The sequence below is a fragment of the Oncorhynchus mykiss genome, chromosome 6, assembly GCF_013265735.2.
Source record: "Oncorhynchus mykiss isolate Arlee chromosome 6, USDA_OmykA_1.1, whole genome shotgun sequence".
In the NCBI taxonomy this organism is placed as follows: domain Eukaryota; kingdom Metazoa; phylum Chordata; class Actinopteri; order Salmoniformes; family Salmonidae; genus Oncorhynchus; species Oncorhynchus mykiss.
Genome location: NC_048570.1, coordinates 39,957,541 through 39,983,555, shown reverse-complemented (window position 1 = coordinate 39,983,555; position 26,015 = coordinate 39,957,541). Strand labels below are relative to the sequence as shown.

Below are 26,015 nucleotides of genomic sequence, written 5' to 3'. Positions count from 1 at the left end.
GTTTTCACTTGGTCATTATGGGGTATTGTGCGTACTTGGGCGAGGAAAAAATATATTGAATCCATTTTGAATTCAGTCTGTAACACAACAAAATGTGTAATAAGTCAAGAAATACTTCCTGAAGGCACTGTATGTACAGCAGTAGGTATATTTGAATGAGATATATCAAGAATCCAGTATATAAATAAATATGTGGTGTGTATAAACAGTGCAACTAAAATGCAATGTATAGTGGTAAAAAGCAAAATGGATATAATTGCAGGAAATTAGCTTCTAGACCTGAGACAGGAATATAAATTATAAATATGTATGTGAATGGTGTGTATGGACAGTATTTGAATAGATAATGGTGTGTATAGCAGTAGTTATATAGTTATACTGTATAGTTAGTTATATAATGTTCCTCTGTTCCTTAAATATTTGTGGGTTTCAATATTGTTAGCACAAACACACTGTCCTCGACTCCTCCCCCTATTCATTCCTGCCTGTTTGTGGCAGTCTGCAGAGGGGAAAGCAGGCGGAAGAAGTGGAAGAAGTGCTCTGCTGCTGAACTAAACTCTCTTCACCTCTTCAACCAGGAGTTACAGCCTCTATAGAGCCAACCTGGATTCTTCATTCCCTCTCCTGGCTTCTCCAGTGAGCTGCTCTGCTCAATCTATGCTGAGATCTCCTTTTGATCACTGCACCTGTTGAAACTCGTCAGCCAGGTGAAGGGATTATATCTCTCTCAGCCATAACTTTTTCAGCTGTCGATCCAGGAGAGCTGTGGATCTCGTTTAGTTAAATTGCAGGACAATTGGACTGCTCTCCCTCGCTCTTCCTCCCTCCCTCACTATTTTCTTCTCTCTGTGTCCAGCCCTGCCTCATGCTCTGAGTGAGTCTGTGTCTGGCTGTGGCTTGGAGCTCCAGAATCTTCCTGACCGTAGAGAAGACATGGAACACTAGAGTAGAAAACTGAGAGGTAGAATTCTGGGGTAGAATTCAGATATAGAACACTTCGGTAGAATTTCTGAGTAGCGTTCTGAGCTGGAACTTTTGGCAAGATTTTGGGAAATCAGAGCTGGAATACTTAATCGGAACACTGAGCTGAAACTTTTCAGTGGAACATTGAGGTAGAATCCTGAGGCAGGTAGAATAAGGAGGATGGGAGGTCATACTGCAGTGGTGTGTTTGGTTCTGCTGGCCATATGCTGTGTGCTACTGCCCAAAGCAGGGGAGAGTGCAGGAGGCATTGTCTCTTTAGGCCAGGCTGTAGAGGAGAGAGGGATGGAGGCCCTATATGGAGAGGAGTCCCAGAATGAACCAGCTAAAGAAGAGGAACTCACAGAGACACAAAGCCAAACTAGCAAGGAAAAGAGAGCCACAGAGGAGGATGCCCTACCAGGTAAGAACAAAGCTAACCCACTGGGCATAGACGTCAGTTCAACGTCTAGTTTTTGTTTACATTTGGTTGAGTTGTCAACTAGGGTGAATTAAACTCAGCCAAAAATGTCACCCTGTCATTGAGGTTAAAAGTTTGATGAAAAAAATTCAAAATTCTCTTACGTTGAAGACTTTTTGCAAATCCGATCAGTTTACCACGTTGATTCAAAGTTATCACATTGAATTTTGGGGTTGAAATGACATGGAAACATTGATTCAACCAGTTTTTGCCTAGTAGGAACATTCATATTATAATGCTATATATTTTACTAAGTGGAGAATTGGATCCCATCTGAGTTGTGGCTAGAAACATGGATGGTTTTACCTACTAGATGGGACCCAATTCAGCTGGTGTACAGGCCTTTGTTCCAGCCCAGCAATAGCACATCTTATCAGCATATCAGCTAATGATCAAAACCTTAGTAGTAGAATCATCAACAGCATCTGGTTGTTGGGCTGGAACAGATGCCTCCTTCCAGGACGAGGATTGGAGAACGTTATATGACATCATCAGGCAGGCACAGGGGACAGGGCACAAGGCAGGTGGAGGAGAGTGTTGGTCTTGAAAGAAGCCACCAGTTTCCTGAATTACCCACACACACCTTTCAGTCACTATGACAAGTCCAACAGTGTCTCCACACACACACACACACATACACACACACACACACACACACACACACACACACACACACACACACACACACACACACACACACACACACACACACACACACACACACACACACACACACACACACACACACACACACACACACGCACCTGGACTGTCTCTTGGCCCAAAGCTGGGACTGGGGAAGATTCAGTCTGCTGCAGTAACAGCCCTGGCTGGGCTCTGAGCTGAGCATCTTGGAGACAGATTTGTACAGCTAACTCTACTGTACTGTTCTGTACCACAGATCCTAGCTCCAAAATGGAAGGATTCATCCTCTGAGATGGGCTGATGATGCAGTGTTAGTTATAAAACACATTTTGTTTCTGAGATTCACAGCCTAACATCGAGTAAACTTCAGCACACACATCTGTTGGATTTAATCAGTCCCATTTCCCAATTAAATTGCACCAAAACCTTGTATTTACATGGAAATTACATTAGCTAGTAGGTACTGTAACTATTTTGTGGGTACACATTGTTACATAGCTTGTAGTGCAATATGTAAAACTTACTTCTACTGTTATAGGCTACATATTTATGGCTTGCACAATTGAAAAGATATTAGAAACACCAACTACACAGAATCAGATTTCTTAAGGACAGGGACAGGACAATGTTGATGACGCTCTGACAGCGTGCCATTACAGTTTGGCTGGGTTACGAACGGAGATGAATATTGAATACACATGAATATGACATGAATACAGAGCCTCTGTTCCACAGATACAGTTGAAGTCGGACGTTTACATACAGTACACCTTAGCCAAATACATGTAACAATTCCTGACATTTAATCCTAGTAAAAATTCCCTGTCTCAGTTAGGATCACCACTGTATTTTAAGAATGTGAAATGTCAGAATAATAGTAGAGAGAATTATTTATTTCAGCTTTTATTTCTTTCATCGCATTCCCAGTGAGTCAGAAGTTTACATATGCTCAATTAGTATTGGGTAGCATTGCCTTTAAATTGTATAACTTAGTTATGTAAAACATTTCGGGTAGCCTTCCACAAGCTTCCCACAATAAGTTGGGTGAATTTTGGCCCATTCCTCCTGAGAGCTGGTGTAACTGAGTCAGGTTTGTAGGTCTCCTTGCTCGCACACGCTTTTTCAGTTGTGCTCACAAATTTTCAATGGGATTGAGGTCAGGGCTTTGTGATGGCCGCTCCAATACTTTGACTTTGTTGTCCTTAAGCCATTTTGCCACAACTTTGGAAGTATGCTTGGGGTCATTGTCCGTTTGGAAGACCCATTTGAGACCAAACTTTAACTTCCTGGCTGATGTATTGAGATGTTGCTTCAATATATCCACATCATTTTCCTTCCATGATGCCATCTATTTTGTGAAGTGCACCAGTCCCTCCTGCAGCAAGCACCCCCACAACATGATGCTGCCATCCCTGTGCTTCACGGTTGGGATGGTGTTCTTCGGCTTGCAAGCCTACCCCTTTTTCCTCCAAACATAACGATAGTCATTATGGCCAAACAATTCTATTTTTGTTTCATCAGACGAGAGGACATTTCTCCAAAAAGTACGATCTTTGTCCCCATGTGCAGTTGCAAACCGTAGTCTGGCTTTTTATTATGGCGGTTTTGGAGCAGTGGCTTCTCCCTTGCTGAGCAACCTTTCAGGTTATGTCAATATAGGACTCGTTTTACTGTGGATATAGATACTTTTGTACCTGTTCCATCCAGCATCTTCACAAGGTCCTTTGCTGATGTTCTGGGATTGATTTGCACTTTTCGCACCAAAGTACGTTCCATTCTAGGAGACAGAACGCGCCTCCTTCCTGAGCGGTATGACGGCTGCGTGATCCCATGGTGTTTATACTTGCGTATTATTGTTTGTACAGATGAACGTGGCACCTTCAGGCGTTTGGAAATTGTTCCCAAGGATGAACCAGACTTGTGGAGGTCTAAAAGAGTGATTGATTTTGATTTTCCCATGATTTCAAGCAAAGAGGCCCTGAGCTTGAAATACACCTACAGGGACACCTCCAATTGACTCAAATGATGTCAAATTGCGTATCAGAAGCTTCTAAAGCCATGACATAATTTTCTGGAATTTTCCAATCTGTTTAAAGGCACAGTCAACTTAGTGTATGTAAACGTCTGACACACTGGAATTGTGATACAGTGAATTATAAGTGAAAAATGACTTGTGTCATGCACAAAGTAGATGTCCTAACCAACTTGCCAAAACTATAGTTTGTTATCGAGACATTTGTGGAGTGGTTGAAAAATGAGTTTTAATGACTTCAACCTAAGTGTATGTAAACTTCCGACTTCAACTGTAGGTCACTGGCCTACAGGTATTCAAATAGCCACGAAGAGAGAGAGGGAAATACCAATGAATACACTCCAATGACTTCTGTAGTTACACAACTTATTGTTTCCCAAAACAAAACAATGCAATACAATACAATACAATGCCCTCCGTGGCGATTTAGGCAGTACAAGAGCACAATTACAACCACATCCTATACCTAGCATGCAGCATACTATGAATATGTACAGTGAGGGAAATAAGTATTTGATCCAATGCTAATGTTGTACGTTTGCCCACTGACAAAGAAATGATCAGTCTATAATTTTAATGGTAGGTTTATTTGAACAGTGAGAGACAGAATAACAACAACAAAAAATCCAGAAAAACGCATGTCAAAAATATTACAAATTGATTTGCATTTTAATGAGGGAAATAAGTATTTGACCCCTCTGCAAAACATGACTTAGTACTTGGTGGCAAAACCCTTGTTGGCAATCAGAGGTCAGATCTTTCTTGCGTTTGGCCACCAGGTTTGCACACATCTCAGGAGGGATTTTGTCCCACTCCTCTTTGCAGATCTTCTCCAAAGTCATTAAGGTTTCAAGGCTGACGTTTGGCAACTCGAACCTTCAGCTCCCTCCACAGATTTTCTAAGGGATTAAGGTCTGGAGACTGGCTAGGCCACTCCAGGACCTTAATGTGCTTCTTCTTGAGCCACTCCTTTGTTGCCTTGGCCGTGTGTTTTGGGTCATTGTCATGCTGGAAAACCCATCCACGACCCATTTTCAATGCCCTGGCTGAGGGAAGGACGTTCTCACCCAAGATTTGACAGTACATGGCCCCGTCCATCGTCCCTTTGATGCAGTGAAGTTGTCCTGTCCCCTTAGCAGAAAAACACCCCCAAAGCATAGTGTTTCCACCTCCATGTTTGACGGTTCTTGGGGTCATAGGCAGCATTCCCCCTCCTCCAAACATGGCGAGTTGAGTTGATGCCAAAGAGCTCAATTTTGGTCTCATCTGACCACAACACTTTCACCCAATTGTCCTCTGAATCATTCAGATGTTCATTGGCAAACTTCAGACGGGCATTTATATGTGCTTTCTTGAGCCTTGCCTTGCGGGCGCTGCAGGATTTCAGTCCTTCACGGCGTAGTGTGTTACCAATTGTTTTCTTGGTGACTATGGTCCCAGCTGCCTTGAGATCATTGACAAGATCCTCCCGTGTAGTTCTGGGCTGATTCCTCACCGTTGTCATGATCATTGCAACACCACAAGGTGAGATCTTGCATGGAGCCCCAGGCCGAGGGAGATTGACAGTTCTTTTGTCTTTCTTCCATTTGCGAATAATCGCACCAACTGTTGTCACCCTCTCACCAAGCTGCTTGGTGATGGTCTTGTAGCCCATTCCAGCCCAGTGTAGGTCTACAATCTTGGAGAGCTCTTTGGCCACAGTGGAGAGTTTGGAATTTGATTGATTGATTGCTTCTGTGGACAGGTGTCTTTTATACAGGTAACAAACTGAGATTAGGAGCACTCCCTTTAAGAGTGTGCTCCTAATCTCAGCTTGTTACCTGTATAAAAGACACCTGGGAGCCAGAAATCTTTCTGATTGAGAGGGGGTCAAACACTTATTTCCCTCATTAAAATACAAATCAATTTATAACATTTTTGACATGAGTTTTTCTGGATTTCTTTGTTGTTATTCTGTCGCTCACTGTTCAAATAAACCTACCATTAAAATGATAGACGGATCATTTCTTTAACAGTGGGCAAACGTACAAAATCAGCAGGGGATCAAATGATTTTTTCCCTCACTGTACATTCAGAGGAAGCGGCAGAAAGAAGAACATCTTTATATCTTATCCATTACACATCAGATAGAAAAAAGCATGTGATAATTGAATGTTTTAATGTCATGTGACATAATGTGTAAACATTTACATAAACCCAGATGAGAGCTCCTTGACCTTGGGTGTGATGATACCACTGCAGTCCTTCTCCTTGATGTGTGTGTGTGTGTGTGTGTGTGTGTGTGTCTGTGAGTAGAGGAAGGACCCTGTTGAACAGAACACCCAGCCTGTCTGTCCGACGTTAGCTCAGCTGTGCCCCCTGCTAGGGTGATTCTGTCTGGCAGATTTCCCCACACCTGTCTGGTCCGGGATTTCGGTCATTCTGTCTGTCTCTCTGTTTCCCACTGTTTTTCCTCTGTCACCATCTCTCTCTGCCCCCTCTATCACTCTATTTATATTTGTTTATCTGTCTCTCTATCTCTCATCAGTCTACTTCAGTAGCAGAGAGTTGGTGTTGATGTATAGCCTTTGATTGAATGCCATCTTGTCATATCCTGGTTTATCCGACTGTTAGAGGATTGTTATATACTGTTAAACCTGACATTGGACCCTCAGGGATTAACATGTCAAAATGACCAAGTTTATTAACTTTCCTTTCCCCCCGTTGTCCATCTCCAAGCCAGGGTCAGAAGAGCCGAAGAGGAGGGCAAAGGGAATAAAAAGAAGGCCAAGAAAGACAAGAAAGACAAGAAGAACAAGGAGCCCAAAGTGCCCAAGGCCACCAAGAAGCCTAAAGCAGACAAAAAGCCAAAGAAGGGCAAAGGAAAGGAGCCACGGACAGAAGCACCTACAACAACTCCACCACCTACAACTACCACACTACCACCCACAACTACCACACCACCACCTACAACTACCACAGAGGTCTACACAGAAGCAGGTAATGCAGTAACACACCACTCTACTACTGTAATCAACGTTTTCTATAAAAACAGACTAGAATTGGTTGATGAGATTTTTTATTGGCTTTGCATTGTGTGAGTAACAAAGTTGTTTGTAATACTTTGATCTCTGTCCCATCTGAAGCTCCCACAGAACCTGACCCATACCCAGACTACCCCTACACAGACAACGGTGAGATCATGTGTACAGATGACAAACTATTATATCATTTCTCTGAAGCCGGTGCCTGTGTTCTAATACCACTCAAAACGTTATAGTATAGCCACTTTGTTTATGATTTTATTTGTACCTTGAAAAACCAGGTGGATTTTGTTTTATATCTTGCTTAAAAAACAAATCTCCACACTAATAAAGTTACCTCTACTGTCCATGTGTCCCTCTGATAGAGGATGACTACTGGAAGCCAGATGAGGAGGAGCCCGGAGGCCCAGTGGTCGACCCAGAAGATGACTATTGGAAGGGAGAGAACCCAACGGCCACGCCCCCCACTCTTGTGGTGGATGGAAAGGTGGACAAGGGAGACGAGGACTACTGGGACGCCAGATGTATGTTTCATCCCCCTCTGTGTCCTAAAATGAATGACTCAATTGACCGAATTAATGAATGAGTCAGGGGAGAACGACTTCCCCCTTTCATTGAAGCCATGAAGTTCAAGGTCGACCGGGGTACTACGGGCTGTTATTGCCAGAAAGCAAGGTCCTCCATTATAGGCAATTGGAAAATAGCAATCTTCATGGTCAATATTCGTGCTGCTATTACATCAGATGTATTTCCTTGAATCGATTATTTTAAAATCACACACAGAATGCCTTTCTAACCAATCAGAAACGAGTACTCAACAATGCTGTGGTATAAATAAGGATAATATTGAATTATATTGAAATATAAGTATAATTTAGTTTCTAATGGCAGCCTGCAATACTTGAGATATTCAATGAGAAGGGGCAGCACTGAGCTGTTACACTGAGTGTACAAAACATTAAGAACACCTGCTCTTTCCATGACATAGACTGACCAGGAGAATCCAGGTGAAACTATGATCCCTTATTGACTTGTTAAATCCACTTCAATCAGTGTAGATAAAGGGGAGGATTCAGGTTAAAGAATGATTTTTAAGCCTTGAGACAATTGAGACATGGATTGTGTATGTGTGCCATTCAGAGGGTGAATAGGCAAGACAAAAGATTTAAGTGCCTTTGAATGGCATATGGTAATACGTGCCAGGCACACCGGTTTGTGTCAAGAACTGCAATGCTTCTGGGTTTTTCACGCTCAGCTGTTTCCCGTGTGTATCAAGAATGGTCCACAACCCAAAGGACATCCAGCCAACTTGAAGCATTGGAGTCAATTCGGGCCAGCATCCCTGTGGAACGCTTTAGACACCTTATAGAGTCCATGCCCCGACGTCCATGCGCAACTCAATATTAGGAAGGTGTTCCTAATGTTTAGTTTACTGTGTATACAGTCTATGGATGGAATAAATGCATGAATGTAACAAAGGCATCAATGACAAAAAAATAACAATTTCAATTCACTTTACTAACTACTTCAAAATTATTATCAAAGTATTTTTTCAAACACTAGCTATTAGTTTAAACGTGTACTACAGGTGTATAACCTACCAGCCCTCACAGTCTCTCGTCAGAATTAGATTTTTCTCAAATGTTAAATTGCTAAGTTGTTCCAAATGTTGAATTTCGAAGTGTTAAAGGTTAAGTTTGGGCATTAACTCCAAATTTTTAAGGTTTGGCATGAACTCTGAATGGTTAAGGTAAGGGTTAAGGTTTGGGATGGGATGGGGTTAAAATTCAATAACTTTTTATCTCTCGATTTCTCATCTAGATCCACTCTAAATCGAACCCTTTATGGTATTTGCCAACTGGACTCTTTAACCAATGAGTCAGGTTTTCCACCTTATATGATGGAAATCTCATCTCATGTGAAGGTTTGTCAGTGACATTCATCTGAACTTTGTGTGATCGCTGCAACAGGTTTTCATTACTTTAGCTGTGTCCATAACTCCACCACTGTTTCACTCTACCATTCCTCCAGATTTTCCCTCCTACAGAATCTCACTCTCCATTTCTCTCTGTTCTCTGTTCTCACTCCACCATATCTCTCCATTCTCACCCTCTCCTTTCTCTTATTTCTCTACTCTTACTTCTCCATCTGCCTCCTTCCTTACTCTCATGTGCCACTTCGATCTTACTCTCTCTTTTCTCTTTTCTGCTCTCTTTCTTCTCTGAGATCTCCATTCTCACTTTCTCGTTTTCTCCGTTCTCCAATAACAGACGAGGTGCCCGAGAATCTTCCTTTCCCTGATGGTACAGAGGTCGTCCCCAAAGAGAAAGATGACTGGAGCTATGCTGTTACAGGTGACTTACATCTCAATTAATCAATCAGTCAGTCGGTCGGTCAATCAGGCAGTCAGTCACCGTTTAGAGGGCCACAGTGTATGCTGCTATTCCTCCTTTCTAAGAATGAAAGACAACCCCTGTTTTAGGGTTTATAGTGTGGAAGTCGATCCTGTAAACCATACGCTTAGACCTAGATTCAGTCAGATCAGTTGATGTTTTGGCGGTGTCTGTGGTGTAATGCAGGGGTAGACAGCAGGGGTTCAAACTGTAGAACCCAGTTCCTACATTTGAATATAAAAATGGATTTTATCAGACAAAACGTTGCTACATTTTATCTCTGGGACCATCAGGATGACAAATCAGAGCAAGATTACTGAATGTAAGTACATTATTTACCTTCAGAGTTGAATGTATCTAACCAGTTGCCGTGATAAAAGTATTTTGTTGTTGTGCACTCTCCTCAAACAATAGCATGGTATTTTTTCACTGTAATATCTACTGTAAATTGGACACATGAGTTAGATTATACAGAATTTAAGCTTTCTACCCATATAAGACATGTTTATGTCCTGGAAAGTTGTCTGTTACTTACAATGTCATTCTAGTAACATTAGTGAATGTTAGCAACAACCGTTCCGATTCCGTAGAGGTTAATGCAACTCTGTGCAGCCAATGCCAATGTCTGCTTTAGATATGATGCCTGGAGACGCTTGTGGATTTGATAGCTCTAATGCAGTTCCACCTCCAACACCGCCCAAACAACCGCTACGCTGATGTCGGCTAAAGCGGATCAGATTGAATAGAGCTCTTAGTCCAGGGAATGACAGAGTAGGAGGCTAGATCATCACCCTGCTTTTTAGAGGAGAGTGAGTGGGTGAGAGTGTAGTTCTAAACAGCCAAAGGCTTTTCATGGTTTTGTTTTTGAGCGAGAAGCCTTTCACAAGATGGCTGCTCTGTGATATTCCTTGTAAACTTAAATGAGACATTTAACTAGGCAAATAACAGGCAGCGTGTTATGCTAGCTTTATGTGGGTCCAAACAGAGTGTCTGTTGTCGCTGCAGAAATAAAGGCTCTGTTCCACCATCACTGTAGTGGAAGATTACTGTATTAATGTTTTGAAACTACATACTGCATTTCAGCTTCAGAGAGCTTTGGAAGGCACACATGAAATCAAAGAGACTCTCTCTGTGATGTTGTTTAGTAAAAAATAGATTAGTACTACTAGACAGGCTGCAAGTCTGTTTCTGCTTGAGCCAGGTTGTTGTGGCTTTGCCATGGCGGTTATGTACTGTTGAATCAATGCAGAAACAGTGTGCTACTCAATCTAGGATACTGTAATGATGGGTTTGTGTTTTCTCCTTCCAATACAGAGGAGCTTGTTACACCACCACCCACCTATGAAAGCCCATGGTACGAGGAGTATGACTACGGGCACAGTGGTGGACAGAGTACGTACACACACGGGCACACACACACACTGTCCTTGTGGGGAACAAACAATTGATTCCCATTCAAAATCCTATTTTCCCTAACCCCTAAACCTAACCCTTAACCGAACCCTAACCCATGAACCTAAACCTAACCCTAACCCCTAAACCTAACCCTTAATCCTAATTCTAACCTTAACCATAATTGCAACCCTAAACATAACCCCTAAGCCTAAAATAGCATTGCGAAATGTCTCGACTTGTCTGTATTTTCCTTGATTTACTATCCTGAGGTAAAACCAAAAACACACACACACACACACACACACACACACACACACTCTGCACTGTAAAATAAACCCTTGGCCAAATCTTCAATAGAAATATGTTTTTCATTTCAATGGGACCCTGTGGTGAAATAAAGATTAGATAGACACAATAAAGAACTGGGCCTTTACCACAGAGTCAAAAGTAATGGGCCAACACTTCTCATTCCCCACAAGAATGAACAAAAAAAATAAGTGTATACTGTTTCAATTATATGGTCTGTTGTCTAAGTTTGGGTTAAGCAAGACTTTGGCAGCTGATGTTCCAAACTCCCAATTAAGAAAATACCAAGTAACTGGAACAAACAACAGTCAGATCAAGATTATTACCCCCTTCAAACACTTTGTCATGTTTATCATTTGGATATTGTGGCAAACCTTAAGAAACACCTGGGCCTGTTCAGGAGGGGGAAACGTTACAGAATGTTTGTGTATATTATGATTGATTGTCTGTCAGGTACAATAGGAAATCACGACGTTATCTTTTATTCTATCTGCAACGTTCTAAATGTTTCACGCAACTGAAAACACCCCACATACACAGTATACTGGTACATGTAATGGGGAGGTGGGGGAAAGTAACCTCAAATTCAGCCATGATTGTTTTTTCCCTCCTTTGTTTACCACAGCGAAAAAACAGGAGGAGAGAGAGATCCAAAGGAGAGAAAAGGAGCGAGAGGATAGAGGTATTGTGCACAGCCTATTTTCCACTGTGATCTGAACGACAGTGATCTATCTATCTTCAGTTGTAGATACTTCCCATACACAGTAACATTTACATGCTGGTCATTAAGCAGACACTCTTATCCAGAGCAACTTACAGTCAATGCACTCACAAAAAAATGCTGGGTTAAAAACAAGCCAATTTGGGGTTTTTGGTAAATAAGGGTAAATATTGGATAGAACACACACTGGGTTATTTTGACCCAGTCAACCGATTGGGTTGCGTGAATAACCCAACATGTTGGGTTGTTGGGATTACCCAAACATTAATTTAACGATCAGTCGTTTTTTTTAAATTAACTTTCATTCTGGGTTGACGAGCAATTCTTGGAATCACGTTGTTGATTTTCATAACAAAGTCCACAAGACACAGAACTCCCGTTTGCAGAACAGAAAATGCGTTGTCAAAATGTAGTTGCCTTCTCAAAACATAAATACATTCATCAAAACGATATTATACCATCGGAATTGCAAATACATTCATGAAAAGGAACACAACTGTCCTGCGAAAAGATCAACGCAACCACACTTCTGTCCAAACAGACAAAACAGAAAGTTAGTCTTTCTTTTAAAAATCCCAGTAGATCAAAACAGTTTCTTTGCAGTCACTAAATCATGATGATCAAAATTGGAAGTACAAAAGGATACTAAAGTGCAGAATTATGGGCAATTACTCTCCTTTTATGCATATTTCACCAAACAATTTCATATATATCAAATCAAATTTGATCCCTGATTAAAAAATAATAAAACAAGCACATTGTGCAGCAGTCATTCATGGGTATCATCACAATCTATTTCCATAGTTTTTTAGTTTCCAATTGGGCACAGAAACACAATCCCACATTAGAAATAGGAAAGGTGAATACAACGGAGGAACACAACTGATATGAATGTACAGTATAGGCCTCAATCCACATCAAAACAAAATTCTATAATGGAAGGTCACAATGTAAAAAAATATAAAAAAACATGAAATGTTTTTTTTAAAAACAAAAAAAACAAAGTGACCCAATGTCTGCAACCCAGCAGATGGGTCAGTCAAACAACCCAGCAGATGGGTCAGTCAAACAACCCAGCAGATGGGTCAGCCAAACAACCCAGCAGATGGGTCAGTCAAACAACCCAGCAGATGGGTCAGCCAAACAACCCAGCAGATGGGTCAGTCAAACAACCCAGCAGATGGGTCAGTCAAACAACCCAGCAGATGGGTCAGCCAAACAACCCAGCAGATGGGTCAGTCAAACAACCCAGCAGATGGGTCAGCCAAACAACCCAGCAGATGGGTCAGTCAAACAACCCAGCAGATGGGTCAGCCAAACAACCCAGCAGATGGGTCAGTCAAACAACCCAGCAGATGGGTCAGTCAAACAACCCAGCAGATGGGTCAGCCAAACAACCCAGCAGATGGGTCAGCCAAACAACCCAGCAGATGGGTCAGCCAAACAACCCAGCAGATGGGTCAGCCAAACAACCCAGCAGATGGGTCAGTCAAACAACCCAGCAGATGGGTCAGCCAAACAACCCAGCAGATGGGTCAGCCAAACAACCCAGCAGATGGGTCAGTCAAACAACCCAGCAGATGGGTCAGCCAAACAACCCAGCAGATGGGTCAGCCAAACAACCCAGCAGATGGGTCAGCCAAACAACCCAGCAGATGGGTCAGTCAAACAACCCAGCAGATGGGTCAGCCAAACAACCCAGCAGATGGGTCAGTCAAACAACCCAGCAGATGGGTCAGTCAAACAACCCAGCAGATGGGTCAGTCAAACAACCCAGCAGATGGGTCAGTCAAACAACCCAGCAGATGGGTCAGTCAAACAACCCAGCAGATGGGTCAGTCAAACAACCCAGCAGATGGGTCAGCCAAACAACCCAGCAGATGGGTCAGCCAAACAACCCAGCATTTTTTTGTCTCCATTAAACTAAGGTAGGTAAAACAACCACATATCAGAGTCATTGCAAGTAAACTTTGCACTGTCAAAGCTCCCAGTCAAGCAGGTGAACATATGACCATGTCACTCACAGATTCATAATGTAGTGGAGGAATATCAGTCCCTAATGGTTCATGTTTCCGCTTAAAGCGAATGAGGGAAAAAAACACAGATATCAGTCTCTACCTGGGCATTGCAAACACGTAGCTGTGAAGCTTCAGTATGGCTTCACTTGCTATGACGAGGGACAAAAGTGTAGAGCAGGACAAATCTGAACCATAGAGTTGTGTTGCGAGGGAAGGAAAGGTCGCCGGTTCGAATCCCCGAGTCAATTAGGTGAAAAATCGGTTGCTGTGCCATTGAGCAAGGCACTTAACCCTAATTGCTTCTGTAAGTCCCTCTGGATAACAGAGTCTGCTAAATGACTCAAATGTAAACGTCTTTAACCTGTATTGGTGCATGGAAGAAGCTTTGAGCTGGAGCAGAAAGAAAGGAAGAGACGGGACAGCAGAGAGAGGTTACAGAACATGCTGGAAGGAAAGATGAGGGAAAGAGAGAAACAACATAAGGGAGTAGTGAGTCGAACAGTAATGGAGGGGAGAGATGTTGAAATCGTGAGCTTAGAATGAAGATCGAAACACTCGGGATAAGAACCAACAGCTGTTGCCACATGTTCCATTGTGTACTGCACCTCCTGCACAGCGAGGAGAGTAGAACCAGCTAAATGTATAATCAGAATGGAACCAGGGACTTTTGTCTATGGGAGATTACACTGAGTGTACAAACATTAAGGACACCTGCTCTTTCCATGACAGACTGACCAGGTGAATCCAGGTGAAAGCTATGATCCCGTATTGATGTCACTTGTTTAATCCAATTTAATCAGTGTAGATGAATGGGAGACACAGGTTAAAGAAGGATTTCTAAGCCTTGAGACATGGATTGAGTATGTGTGCCATTCAGAGGGTGAATGGGCAAGACAAAATATTTAAGTGCCTTTGAACGGGGTATGGTAGTAGGTTGCCAGGCGCACCGGTTTGTGTCAAGAACTGCAACGCTGCTGGGTTTTTCACACACAACAGTTTCCCGTGTGTATCAAGAATGGTCTGCCACCCAAAGGACATCCAGCCAACTTGACACAACTGTGGGAAGCATTGGAGTCAACATGGGCCAGCATCCCTGTGGAACGCATTCAACACCTTGTAGAATGGGGGGCGGGGATACTCTGTCCACCACTATCCGTGATTGCACATGTGGATGTAGAACAAAATCACATTTAATACAAAATGTGACAGCTTTCACATCCAGTTAGAGATAGACACTTTAAGCAGGGTTACCCATAAAATGTGACTGGTGGTTATGAAAGTTCGGATACAACAGTGTGCGGCCTGTCTTAGATTTACTGAAGAAAAAAAGAACAATCTGAATTTAATCAGCACATTCCTGAATTTGGAGAAACAGAATACATCTGGTTTCCTGCCTATCTGCAATGTGAAGGCATGTGGATCCTCTGAGGCATTACTGCATTTGTCGATAAACACACACACACACACACACACACACACACACACACACACACACACACACACACACACACACACACACACACACACACACACACACAGAGAATCCATTACTGGAATTGTAGTTAGTGATTGACTATGGTCCTGTTTGACAGAGAGAGCTCAGCAGAGGAGGGAGGAGGAAGAGAGGGCCAAAGCCAAGAAGAGACCACACGTATTCAAGGAGCCCAAAAGTAAGTAACTTGCTACCATCCAATGATACAACACTCTGTTAGCAAAAGTTTTAGCAAGAGCTTCAGAGGTTTTCCATTGTGGTTTGAAGTTTTTGTGATGTGTGTGTGACTGAGATGTTTTCCCCTGGTGGCAGAGTGTCCTCCCCTGGGTATGGAGTCTCATAGGATAGAATCAGACCAGCTGCTGGCCTCCTCTATGTCTCACTACCGCTACAGCCAAACCAGGGCACGACTCAACATACAGGTAACCCTAACCCTTACACACTAACACTAACCTTCACACTGACCCTCACACACGGACCCTAACCCTCACCCACTAACCTTAACACACTAAACCTCACACACTGACCTTAAACCTTCACACACACACTAACCTTAACACACCAACCCTCTCACACTAACCTTAACCTTCACACACACTAACCCTCACACACTAACCTTAACCTTCACACACTAACTCTCACATGCTAAGTCTAACCCTTATACACTAACCCTAACACATTGACTAACCCTAAGTCTCAGTACTGCTCTAGCCAACACAGAGCATGACTCAACATGCAGGTACACTCCTCACACTAATTCGAACCTGACGGTAAGCCCCCTTACCCTCATCTCCAACACTGTATGGTTTCCATGGTTTCCAGGCTTCGGATGATGAGGAGGACATGCATGGTGGGGCGTGGTGTCCTAACCCAGAGGACAATATTCACTGGTTTGAGATGGACGCTCGCAGAGCAACAGAGTTTACTGGGATCATAACACAGGGACGAGACTCACGCAACGAGTAAGACACACAAGCACACACACGTTTATTTTACTATCCTTGTGGGGACCAAAACAGGAGTTCCCATTCCTATTTTCCCTAACTCCTAACCCTAAAACTAACCCTTAATCTTAACCCTGAAACTGAATCTAACCCTAACAGATCACCCTAAACCTAATCCCTAACCTTAATCCTAACACTAAAATATTATTTTTCCTTGTTTTACCCTCCTTGTGAGGACTTCTGGTCCCCACAAGGATAGTGAAACCAAACCAAACACACACACACACACACACACACAGTGAATTTCAGAAATATCAAAGACAAAATGGTGACAAAATGTGTGTGCGTCTTTCTGTTTCAGGAGTGACTTTGTGACATCGTACTACGTGCAATTCAGTAATGACAGCAGAGAATGGAAAACCATCCATGACGGTTACTCTGACTGGGTGAGTCTGTCAGCCTCGCTGCTTCAAATGTACTTTGGTCCCAGGGTTCACTCTCATGCTTTTTTTTAATGTGGCACAAAAGTTCACCATGTCAAATATATTTGTCTCTCCCTCTCTTCTTACCCCCCCCCCCCCCCTCTCTGTCTCTAGTTGTTTTTTGGTAACTCCGATAAGGATACCCCTGTGCTGAATCAGTTAGCTGAGCCCATACTAGCACGCTACATCAGAGTTATCCCTCAGAGCTGGAATGGTAGTTGCTGTATGAGGCTGGAGGTACTAGGATGCCCACTGCCTGGTGAGTGACACACGCACCCACCCTACTAGACTTCTGGTCCCCACAAGGATAGTAAAACACGTGCAAACGTTCACACTGTGCATTTTTATTTCCTCAGACCCCACCAGTGCCTACCAGAGGCTGCAGAACGAGGTGACTCCAGTCCAGTACCTGGACTTCAGACATCACAACTACTCAGACATGGTCACGGTGAGACGGAACACTCCCATTTCAGGGGACTTCAAACCTTAAGGTCATCAGTGCCACCTGTTTGAACTTGAATCAGGTCTAACGTTTTGTCTGACAGATTGTGACAACTGACTTCAACTCTGTCGTGACACTTTGGGGATTCATTTAATACGATTTGTTGGGCTTGAACAAAGACTTGCACAGACCCCACTGAAGGTGTCCCGGACCAAGGTTGGTAAATGCTGCTTTCCCCTGTGCGTCTCTTCTGGTAGATGATGAAGTCCGTGTCTGAGGAGTGTCCCAACATCACCAGTATGTACAGCCTGGGTCGCAGCTCCAACGGACTGGACATCCTGGCCATGGTGATATCAGGCAACCCCACAGAACACGAGATAGGTGGGATGAAACAAATATTGTGTCTGTGTCCACAGTTTTCAGAACATGCACCCATTAGTTATTCCAGGCTAACTGCACCCGTTTGTTATTCCAGGCTAAGACAATGACAATCTGTGTTTTTCTCCTTAGGTGAGCCGGAGTTCCGCTACACGGCCGGTCTCCATGGAAACGAGGCGACGGGGCGGGAGATGGTTCTTCTTCTGTTGCAGTACCTGTGTAAGGAGTACAATGATGGCAACCCCAGAGTGCGCCGCCTGGTGGAGGAAATACGTATCCACCTGGTGCCCTCACTCAACCCTGATGGGCAGGAGAAGGCCCTGACAGTGGTCAGTACTGGATATCATACGGTTCATTCTTGGATTGCGGTGGTAAATGTTGTCCCTTGACTTTGGCACCATGTAAAAACAATTAAAAATGGCCAAACTATTAAAAATAGTACATTCAAATTTTATTTCAATGTTATTTAATAAGAAAACATATGTACTGCAAAACAACTATTTGTATGCATTGTTGAAACTACTGGGGGCTAGCAAATTGGCTTGTCCCACTGGTGATGTGTAGGGGTGTAGTGACATGTTTTGGTGTTTAGAGATACTGTATCTATTATTTTGAATGCTAGACAGTAAACAAAATTATTTCATATACTTTTGATCTCCCAAACTCAACTCTGGACCTTGAAGCCAGTTCTACTGTATTGTTTCATTGTTCCCCTCTAATCAGGGACTGATTTAGACCTGAGACACCAGGTGGGTGCAATTAATTATCAGGTAGAACAGAAAACCAGCAGGCTCTGGACCTCGTAGGGTCAGAGTTGAATAACCTTGCTGTAGATCAATAAAAACGCCTATTGTTTTACTAGTATAATGTGTCCCTCAGTTTTATGTCGTTGGTGTTACCACTTTGAAAATCGCTGATTACAAAGATATACAAAGACCTTGAGCATTTTCTCCCGTGGCAAACTGTTATTGAGTGAGGGTTCTATGTTAAAGAACATTATTATCTCATCACGACCTTTCAGTATGTCATACATTTGAGAATTTCATTTATCATTTTGTGTCAGCCGATTTAATTAAATTAAATAATGAATCCCTTCAGTAAATTATTTTTAAAGGATTAACCTTAGATTTGAGCATTTGTGGCCTCCTTTTCACAAAATCCTCATTGGTGTTACTACTCCACTGGTGGCACAATGTTAACGTAATGGTAAAAACATATTTTAAGTCATTAAGCTACCATATTAGTTGATTTAGAATGGGAAGATGTACCCAACTACATTTCAATGAAAAATCAAGTAATTATTTTCCAAAATGCCGTGCCAAAATGCCACCGTAATTCAAGAACGACCCTTACAGGGAAATACAGCCTGTATTTATACTTTACACTTCCAGGGTGCAAATCTGTTTTCTTCTATTAAGGAAAAGGGGTGCCAGACAGTTTCTGATTTAGCCAACTTGTTGTCCTGTAGGAAAGTATTGTTGTATGCAGGAACAGTCTAGCACCCAACTTTATTTTCCTCAAGAGAAGAAAACATATCTCAAGTCAAGACTAGAGATATTCAAGCAAATCCTAAGACGTTTGGTTTTAACACATTGATATTACTGCAGTAAAAATGCAGCCCATATCTCCATAACATCCTGTCCCATTGACACCATAGGGTTCCGAGCTGAGTGGTTGGACAACAGGCCACTGGACGGAGGACGGCCACGACATCTTCCAGAACTTCCCAGACCTGAACAGTGTTTTGTGGGAGGCTGAGGACAAGGGCATGGTGCCCAAACTGATCCCCAATCACCATGTCAAGATCCCTGCAGATCAAGAGGGGGATGACAGGGTGTGTGGAGGAAGGAGGTGGAGGGAGGGAGAGGGGAGGGAGGGAGGGGATAGTAAGGGAGAAAAAGAGAGGGGGAGGGAGGGGACAGTAAGGGAGAAAGAGAGGATCAAGACAGGGTGTGTGGAGGAAGGAGGTGGAGGGAGGGAGAGGGGAGGGAGGGGATGGTAAGGGAGAAAGAGAGGATGAAGACAGGGTGTGTGGAGGAAGGAGGTGGAGGGAGGGAGGGAGGGGATGGTAAGGGAGAAAGAGAGGGGATGAAGACAGGAGGGGAGAAACAGGAGGGAAGGAAATGTAGATGGTGTGAAGAGCAGAGACAGTACAAGCAAGTCCATTTCTCTGTTTATCAACTTAACAAGGGGACCCGAGAGGCACAGCGGTCAAAGTCACTGCATCTCAGTGCTAGAGGCGTCACTACAGACCCTGGTTCGATTCCAGGCTGTATCACATCCAGCCATGATTGGGAGTCCTATAGGGCAGCACACAATTGACCCAACATCCTCCGGGTTAGGGTTTGGCCGGGGTATGCCGTCATTGTAAATAAGAATTTGTTCTTAACTGACTTGCCTAGTTACATTTTAAAAAGACGGCTGCTGTTTGTTCTTCTTGTCCTGCAGATTGCTGTGGAGACTCGAGCCATCATCTTGTGGATGGAGAGCCACCCATTCGTACTGGGGGCCAACTTCCAGGGGGGAGAGAGGTTTGTGGCGTACCCATACGACAATCACCACCTAACCAAGACCGCCGGCACCAGCACCAGAGAGGGCAAGAGAGAGAGGGCACAGAGTCGCAAGAAGAGACAGTACGAGGCGCTTCTTCTCTCTTTCTCTTCCTGCACTCTTGGTATTTTTGGCAGGAGTAATAATGATATGAAACCAAATAAACAATCATCTCCATTTAAATCATTCTTCTAGGTACGAGGAGTTTGACGTGACGGCGTGGGGGAGGGACTACGACCGCGAGGAGCCGGAGGAAGACGATAGAAACAGGGGATACCAGCAGCCAGAAGAAGACCAGTGGAACAGGGGATACCAGGAGCCAGAAGAGGACCAGTGGAACAGGGGATACCAGCAGCCAGAAGAAGACCAGTGGAACAGGGGATACCAGCAGCCAGAAGACCAGTGGAACAGGGGATACCAGCAGCCAGAAGAAGACCAGTGGAACAGGGGATACCAGCAGCGAGAAGAAGATCAGTATAACAGAGGATACCAGCAGCCGGAGGAGGAGTGGAGGGGACATGGCTATGGCCACAGGGAAGAGGAGGATGACAGAGGGAGAGGGGAGGATGACAGAGGGAGAGGGGGGTACGCAGAGCCTGAGGATGAACCCAGGGCCACAGCAGACGCCTCCTTTTTCAGGTGTGTAGCATGAAGTAAATGTTTTTATTAAACTAGGCAAGTCAGTTAAGAACTAATTCTTATTTACAATGACGGCCTACACCGGCCAAACCCGGACGACGCTGGGTCAATTGTGCGCCGCCCTACGGGACTCCAAATCACAGCCGGTTGTGATACAGCCTGGATTCAAACCAGAGTGTCTGCAGTGACACCTCTAGCACTGAGATGTAGTGCCTTAGATCTCCGTGCCGTTCGGGAGCCCAAGTTAACCACAGATCTAGGATCAGATTACCCTATCTGACTGTGTGTGTGTGTTTGTGTGTTATAGGTGGTTGGCCATCTCTTATGCCTCTACTCACCTGTCGATGACATATACTTCCCACGGCTCCTGTCACGGCAATGACATCACTGGAGGCGTTGGAATCGTCAATCGCGCCAAGTGGCAGCCCGTCACAGGAAGTAAGGACCGACAACATCCCTTTTTTATTCCATTGTTGTCTGCTGTTCATTAAGCCATTTTTTATGATAGTCGACATTACATACAGTAGTTCAAAAAGGTTGAAACCTGTAATGTAACATTGATCAGAGTAAAGGACCCGGTTTTGGGGATAATGGCGCTCTCTGGTGGTTCATCATTTGCATTGCGGGTTCTCACCTATCTTCCCCCCCTCTCCCTCCATCCTCAGGTATGAATGACTTCAGCTACCTGCACACTAACTGTCTGGAGCTGTCAGTGTTCCTTGGCTGTGATAAGTTCCCCCATCAGAGTGAGCTGGTCATTGAGTGGGAGAAGAACAGAGAGGCCATGCTCACCTTCATGGAGCAGGTACACAGAGACACACGTATGCACACACAGAGAAACTATTAACACATTTTGAGAGTATACCAAACACACACACAGTCCTGGAGTGTGGCCGTAGAGCAGTGGTATTCAAATCTGGGGTCGCCAAAATGTAATATTATGCATATATACAGTGCATTCGGAAAGTATTCAGACCCCTTGAATTTTACCACATTTTGTTACGTTATAGCCTTATTCTAAAATGGAATAAATAAATACGTTTCCTCAATTTAAACACAATACCCCATAATGACAAAGTGAAAATAGTGTTTTTTTTGCAAATGTATATAAAAAATGACCTTACTTACACAAGTATTCAGACCCTTTTCTATTTTTCTATGAGACTCGAAATTGAGCTTAGGTGCATCCTGTCTTCATTGATCATCCTTGAGATGTTTCTACTTGAGTGGAGTCCACTTGTGGTAAATTGGACATGATTTGGAAAGGCACACACCTGTTTATATAAGGTCCCGCAGTTGACTGTGTATGTCAGAGAAAAAAACCAAGCCATGAGGTCGAAGGAATTGTTCATAGAGCTCCGAGACAGGATTGTGTCGAGGCACAGATCTGGGGAAGGGTAACCAAAAAATGTCTGCCACATTGAAGGTCCGAAGAAGTTTGGAACCACCAACACTCTTCCTAGAGCTGGCCGCCTAGCCAAACTAAGCCATCGGGGGAGAAGAGCCTTGATCGGGGAGGTGACCAAGACCCCAATGGTCACTCACACAGAGCTCCAGAGTTCCTCTGTGGAGATGGGAAAACCTTCCAGAAGGACATCCATCTCTGGGATCGCAAGAAATTGTGGGAAAAATGGGGTCCCCACTGAAAAAGTTTGTATACCACTTCTGTAGAGTGACTTACCTTTTGAACCCTGGTTTTCACCCCACCCAGGTGCAGCGTGGGATCAGGGGCGTGGTAAAAGACAATGAGGGGAACCCCATCGCTAATGCTACAGTTTCTGTAGAGGGGGTCAACCATGATGTCTCTACAGGTGGGTACAGTGTCTGGCTTTGTGTTAACCATGTACCATAGCCTACTGCCCTTGGCATTCTGACTGCTGTGAACACATGAATGTAGCTATGCACTGTTATATTGGTATATTCATTAAACTACAGCTGGGGTAGATATTGGTAACAACCTGTTGTCCCTTCCCCCTGAACAAACGTACATGCAGTGGACATCCAGGAGCCTGCAAGTGCCATCTTTAGTGAGTGTGCAGTCTAAGCCCTCTCCTCTCTGCTCCCTCCACAGCTGTAACAGGGGACTACTGGCGCTTGTTGAACCCAGGTGAGTACCGTGTGACGGTGCGGGCAGAAGGCTTCGCCCCCCTGACCAAGCTGTGTGTGGTGGGCTACGAGGCAGGGGCAACTACCTGCAGCTTTAACCTGGCCAAGTCCAACTGGGACCGCATCAAACAAGTGGGTACTGCTACACCTGCAATTATATTGCCTATTAGCCACTTTAGAGCCATTGAAGCACTATATAAATGCCATCTATTCATCCACAGATCATGGCCCTGCACGGCAACAAGCCCATACGCCTGCTCAGCCACGGCAACGGCGGAACAAGACAGAACACGGTCTCCAATGGCAACAGGGATGTGGGGCATCCCGACGGGGTCTCCGCCATAGATCCTAATGTGCGTCGCAAGCAAAAGCAAAAGCTAGAGTTCGACCGCCGTCGTCGTCTACGGCAACAGAGACTGATGAGATCGACAACAACGTTGCCCCCGACGACCACGCCGGTTCCCATGACAATAGAGGCGGAGCCCACCACTGCTTGGTACGACACGTGGTTCATAGGAGAGGGGCAAACGTCGGCACCGGAAAGTTTCACGGACTCCATCTTGGATTACAAATACGAGTACAAGATCGACGATTACTAAGCTTAAACACCAAGGCCTTGTTCAAATACATTTACAATACATCCTTCCTCCCCACTTCCTTTGCACTCTAAGGTATTTGAACAGGAACAATGTCATAGGCCTGAGCCCAGGCTGTTAACTCAATTCTTAGAGTAGACAACTAAGTGACCCCTTAAAGGGATATTTGGCAATGATGCCCTTTATCTACTTCCCCAGAGTCAGAGGAACTCGTAGATACCATTTTTATGTCGCTGTGTCAAGTATGAAGGAAGTTCGAGTTAGTTTCGCAAGCCAATGCTAACTAGCATTAACACAATAACTAGAAAGATGCTAGCAGATACCCATAGACTTCCAGTCATTGCGCTAAAGCTAGTTAGCAATTGTTAAGAACTTCCTTCAAACTGCACACAGATACATAAAAATGGTATCCACGAGTTCATCTGACTCTGGGGAAGTAGATAAATCCCAAAGTATCCCCTTAAAGAACTGACAGGTTCTTGAAACTCCAATAACTCTGGAAGCCCCCCAGCCATCCATTCTTTCAGATCAACAAAGGGGCCACAAGAAGTGTTTAGGTATATCTGCAAAAACTGATCAAAGGAACAATGCAGTGTTGAATGCAAAAACAGTCAGGCACACAAGCTAATGCCAGTGGTCTGTATAACTGCTCGAGTAGGTATTTTGATACAACGTTAACACACACAAAAATGTAAGTTTAGAGTAGAAAAATAGAACCACTGATATCTGGAAAACACATTTTATACCAATTCAATTTGAAAAGTTGTTGCAAAGCTTTCCTGGAGAATGTACTTCAGAGATCATGTAGATCTGGTGGTTGTAGATTACGCACTTGTTTTACTATCACCTCCACCCTTGAAGAGTCAAAACAAAGAATCAAAGTTTCTATTTTTCTTATAAATTGTGGATTCATTTACATTATTTTCACACATTGACAGCAAAGTCATAATATCGACATACAGTAACTTGACAAAATGTTTGTTGAATAGTAAGAGAGAAATCAAAAGAGATTTCCTTAAATGTTCCTCATAATTTAGCTGAGGTAGAGGAAAGACATTTTTTCAATTAATAAAGGCTTGTTTACATACAGCATTTACGTTTTGTTCTTCATGTCCACACTGAGCAAAAATGTGACCGACCCCCTCAATTTGGTCTTATGTGGCAGAATTTGAATTTCTGTTTTTTTACATTGGATAAAAGTAGAGACTCAGAACTAGAAAATGGTATATCATACACTGCAGTTGAGGAATAATGGGAAAGTAATTCTCCTTTGAAAGTTGATAAAGTTGGTCCTTGAATGTTTTGGTATACTTACTGGAGAGCTCTGTCTCCACCCATTCAGCATCTCTTAAGCCTTAGCCCCACCCATTTCTGTGGGTGGGACTACGGATTCACATGTGAGGCCATGTGCTAAACAGAGTGAGTAGTTTAGTAAACAACCAAAGATTAAGACTAAAAGTGGTAAAAGTAGTAGCCTGCAATAAGGAAAAACTCCAGGTAAAAATACACTTTCTCGTCCTTGTTGTTCTTCACATTACCGTCTCTGGTAAACACACACTATATCAAATAACATCTACGTTTATTTCTCACATGCACAGGACACAGAAGTTGTAAGTAAACTGCTCAGTGAAATGGTAATTAGCATAGTAGCAATAGCAAAACTAGAAAGTGTCCAGGTAAAAAATTGTATAATTATTAGATGAAGCTTCTCCGACACACTTGTCTAAATTGATGGGTCATGTGAAGAAAATTCTAGAACCACCCCCAAGCTACATCTAGCAGATGTGGATGGGTCACTATTGTCTAGACATGTACACATGTTCATGAAATACAATAGATGGCCGTAATCACCCCCAGATACAACTGGCTAACTTGATGGGTCATGTAATCATCTGGCGAAGTGGAGACTTTTGTTAGACTAGCTAGTTAGCTAAACAATGAACCGGCATAATCCCAACTCATACTACTACCAATACAAACATTGTCATAGGGATAGTATGAATCTGCAGGTGGCTAAAGCTAACAACTAGATTCAACATTAGCTAGCTAACATTAGGCTATAACTAGCAATCCAAATGAATTTCTGATTTAAATAATATTACTACACAGATCAGACACATACCATTAGCTAGCGAGCCAGCAAGCTAACGTTCGCTAGCTAGCTAGCTAACAGTACGCTTTAACTTGCAATGAAAATGACTGAGTAAATTAGAAACGTATAATATCTGAAAATGTAGCTAGACATACTCATATACATGGATGAACGCTTTACGGTAGACTGGAACCATTTAACTCAGTTTTGTTTGTAGCTACATCTTGTTTGGACAGCGTTGTGTCAAGTCACTCCGGTTCACACTGATCGTGGCACGTGCAGAAAGTAGCCCATCACTTTTTCCAACTGATCTGTCGATA

At 43.5% G+C, this 26,015-nt stretch overlaps 1 protein-coding gene across 1 annotated transcript; it reads left to right on the top strand.

Annotated features, from left to right (window-relative positions):
* Positions 1 to 480: 480 nt before the first annotated feature.
* LOC110525938 (inactive carboxypeptidase-like protein X2) lies at positions 481 to 24,695 on the top strand. The gene is made up of 23 exons (XM_036980095.1): positions 481 to 1,384; positions 6,837 to 7,097; positions 7,244 to 7,291; positions 7,507 to 7,665; positions 9,412 to 9,495; positions 10,849 to 10,926; positions 11,861 to 11,917; positions 15,567 to 15,644; positions 15,779 to 15,888; positions 16,289 to 16,428; positions 16,772 to 16,856; positions 17,007 to 17,151; positions 17,249 to 17,340; positions 17,592 to 17,715; positions 17,845 to 18,041; positions 19,370 to 19,546; positions 20,161 to 20,345; positions 20,458 to 20,901; positions 21,209 to 21,339; positions 21,567 to 21,706; positions 22,613 to 22,712; positions 22,973 to 23,139; positions 23,229 to 24,695. Exons 1-23 carry the CDS (start codon positions 1,144 to 1,146, stop codon positions 23,604 to 23,606), a joined length of 3,621 nt encoding a protein of 1,206 aa, XP_036835990.1. The 5' UTR covers positions 481 to 1,143; the 3' UTR covers positions 23,607 to 24,695.
* Positions 24,696 to 26,015: the final 1,320 nt, after the last annotated feature.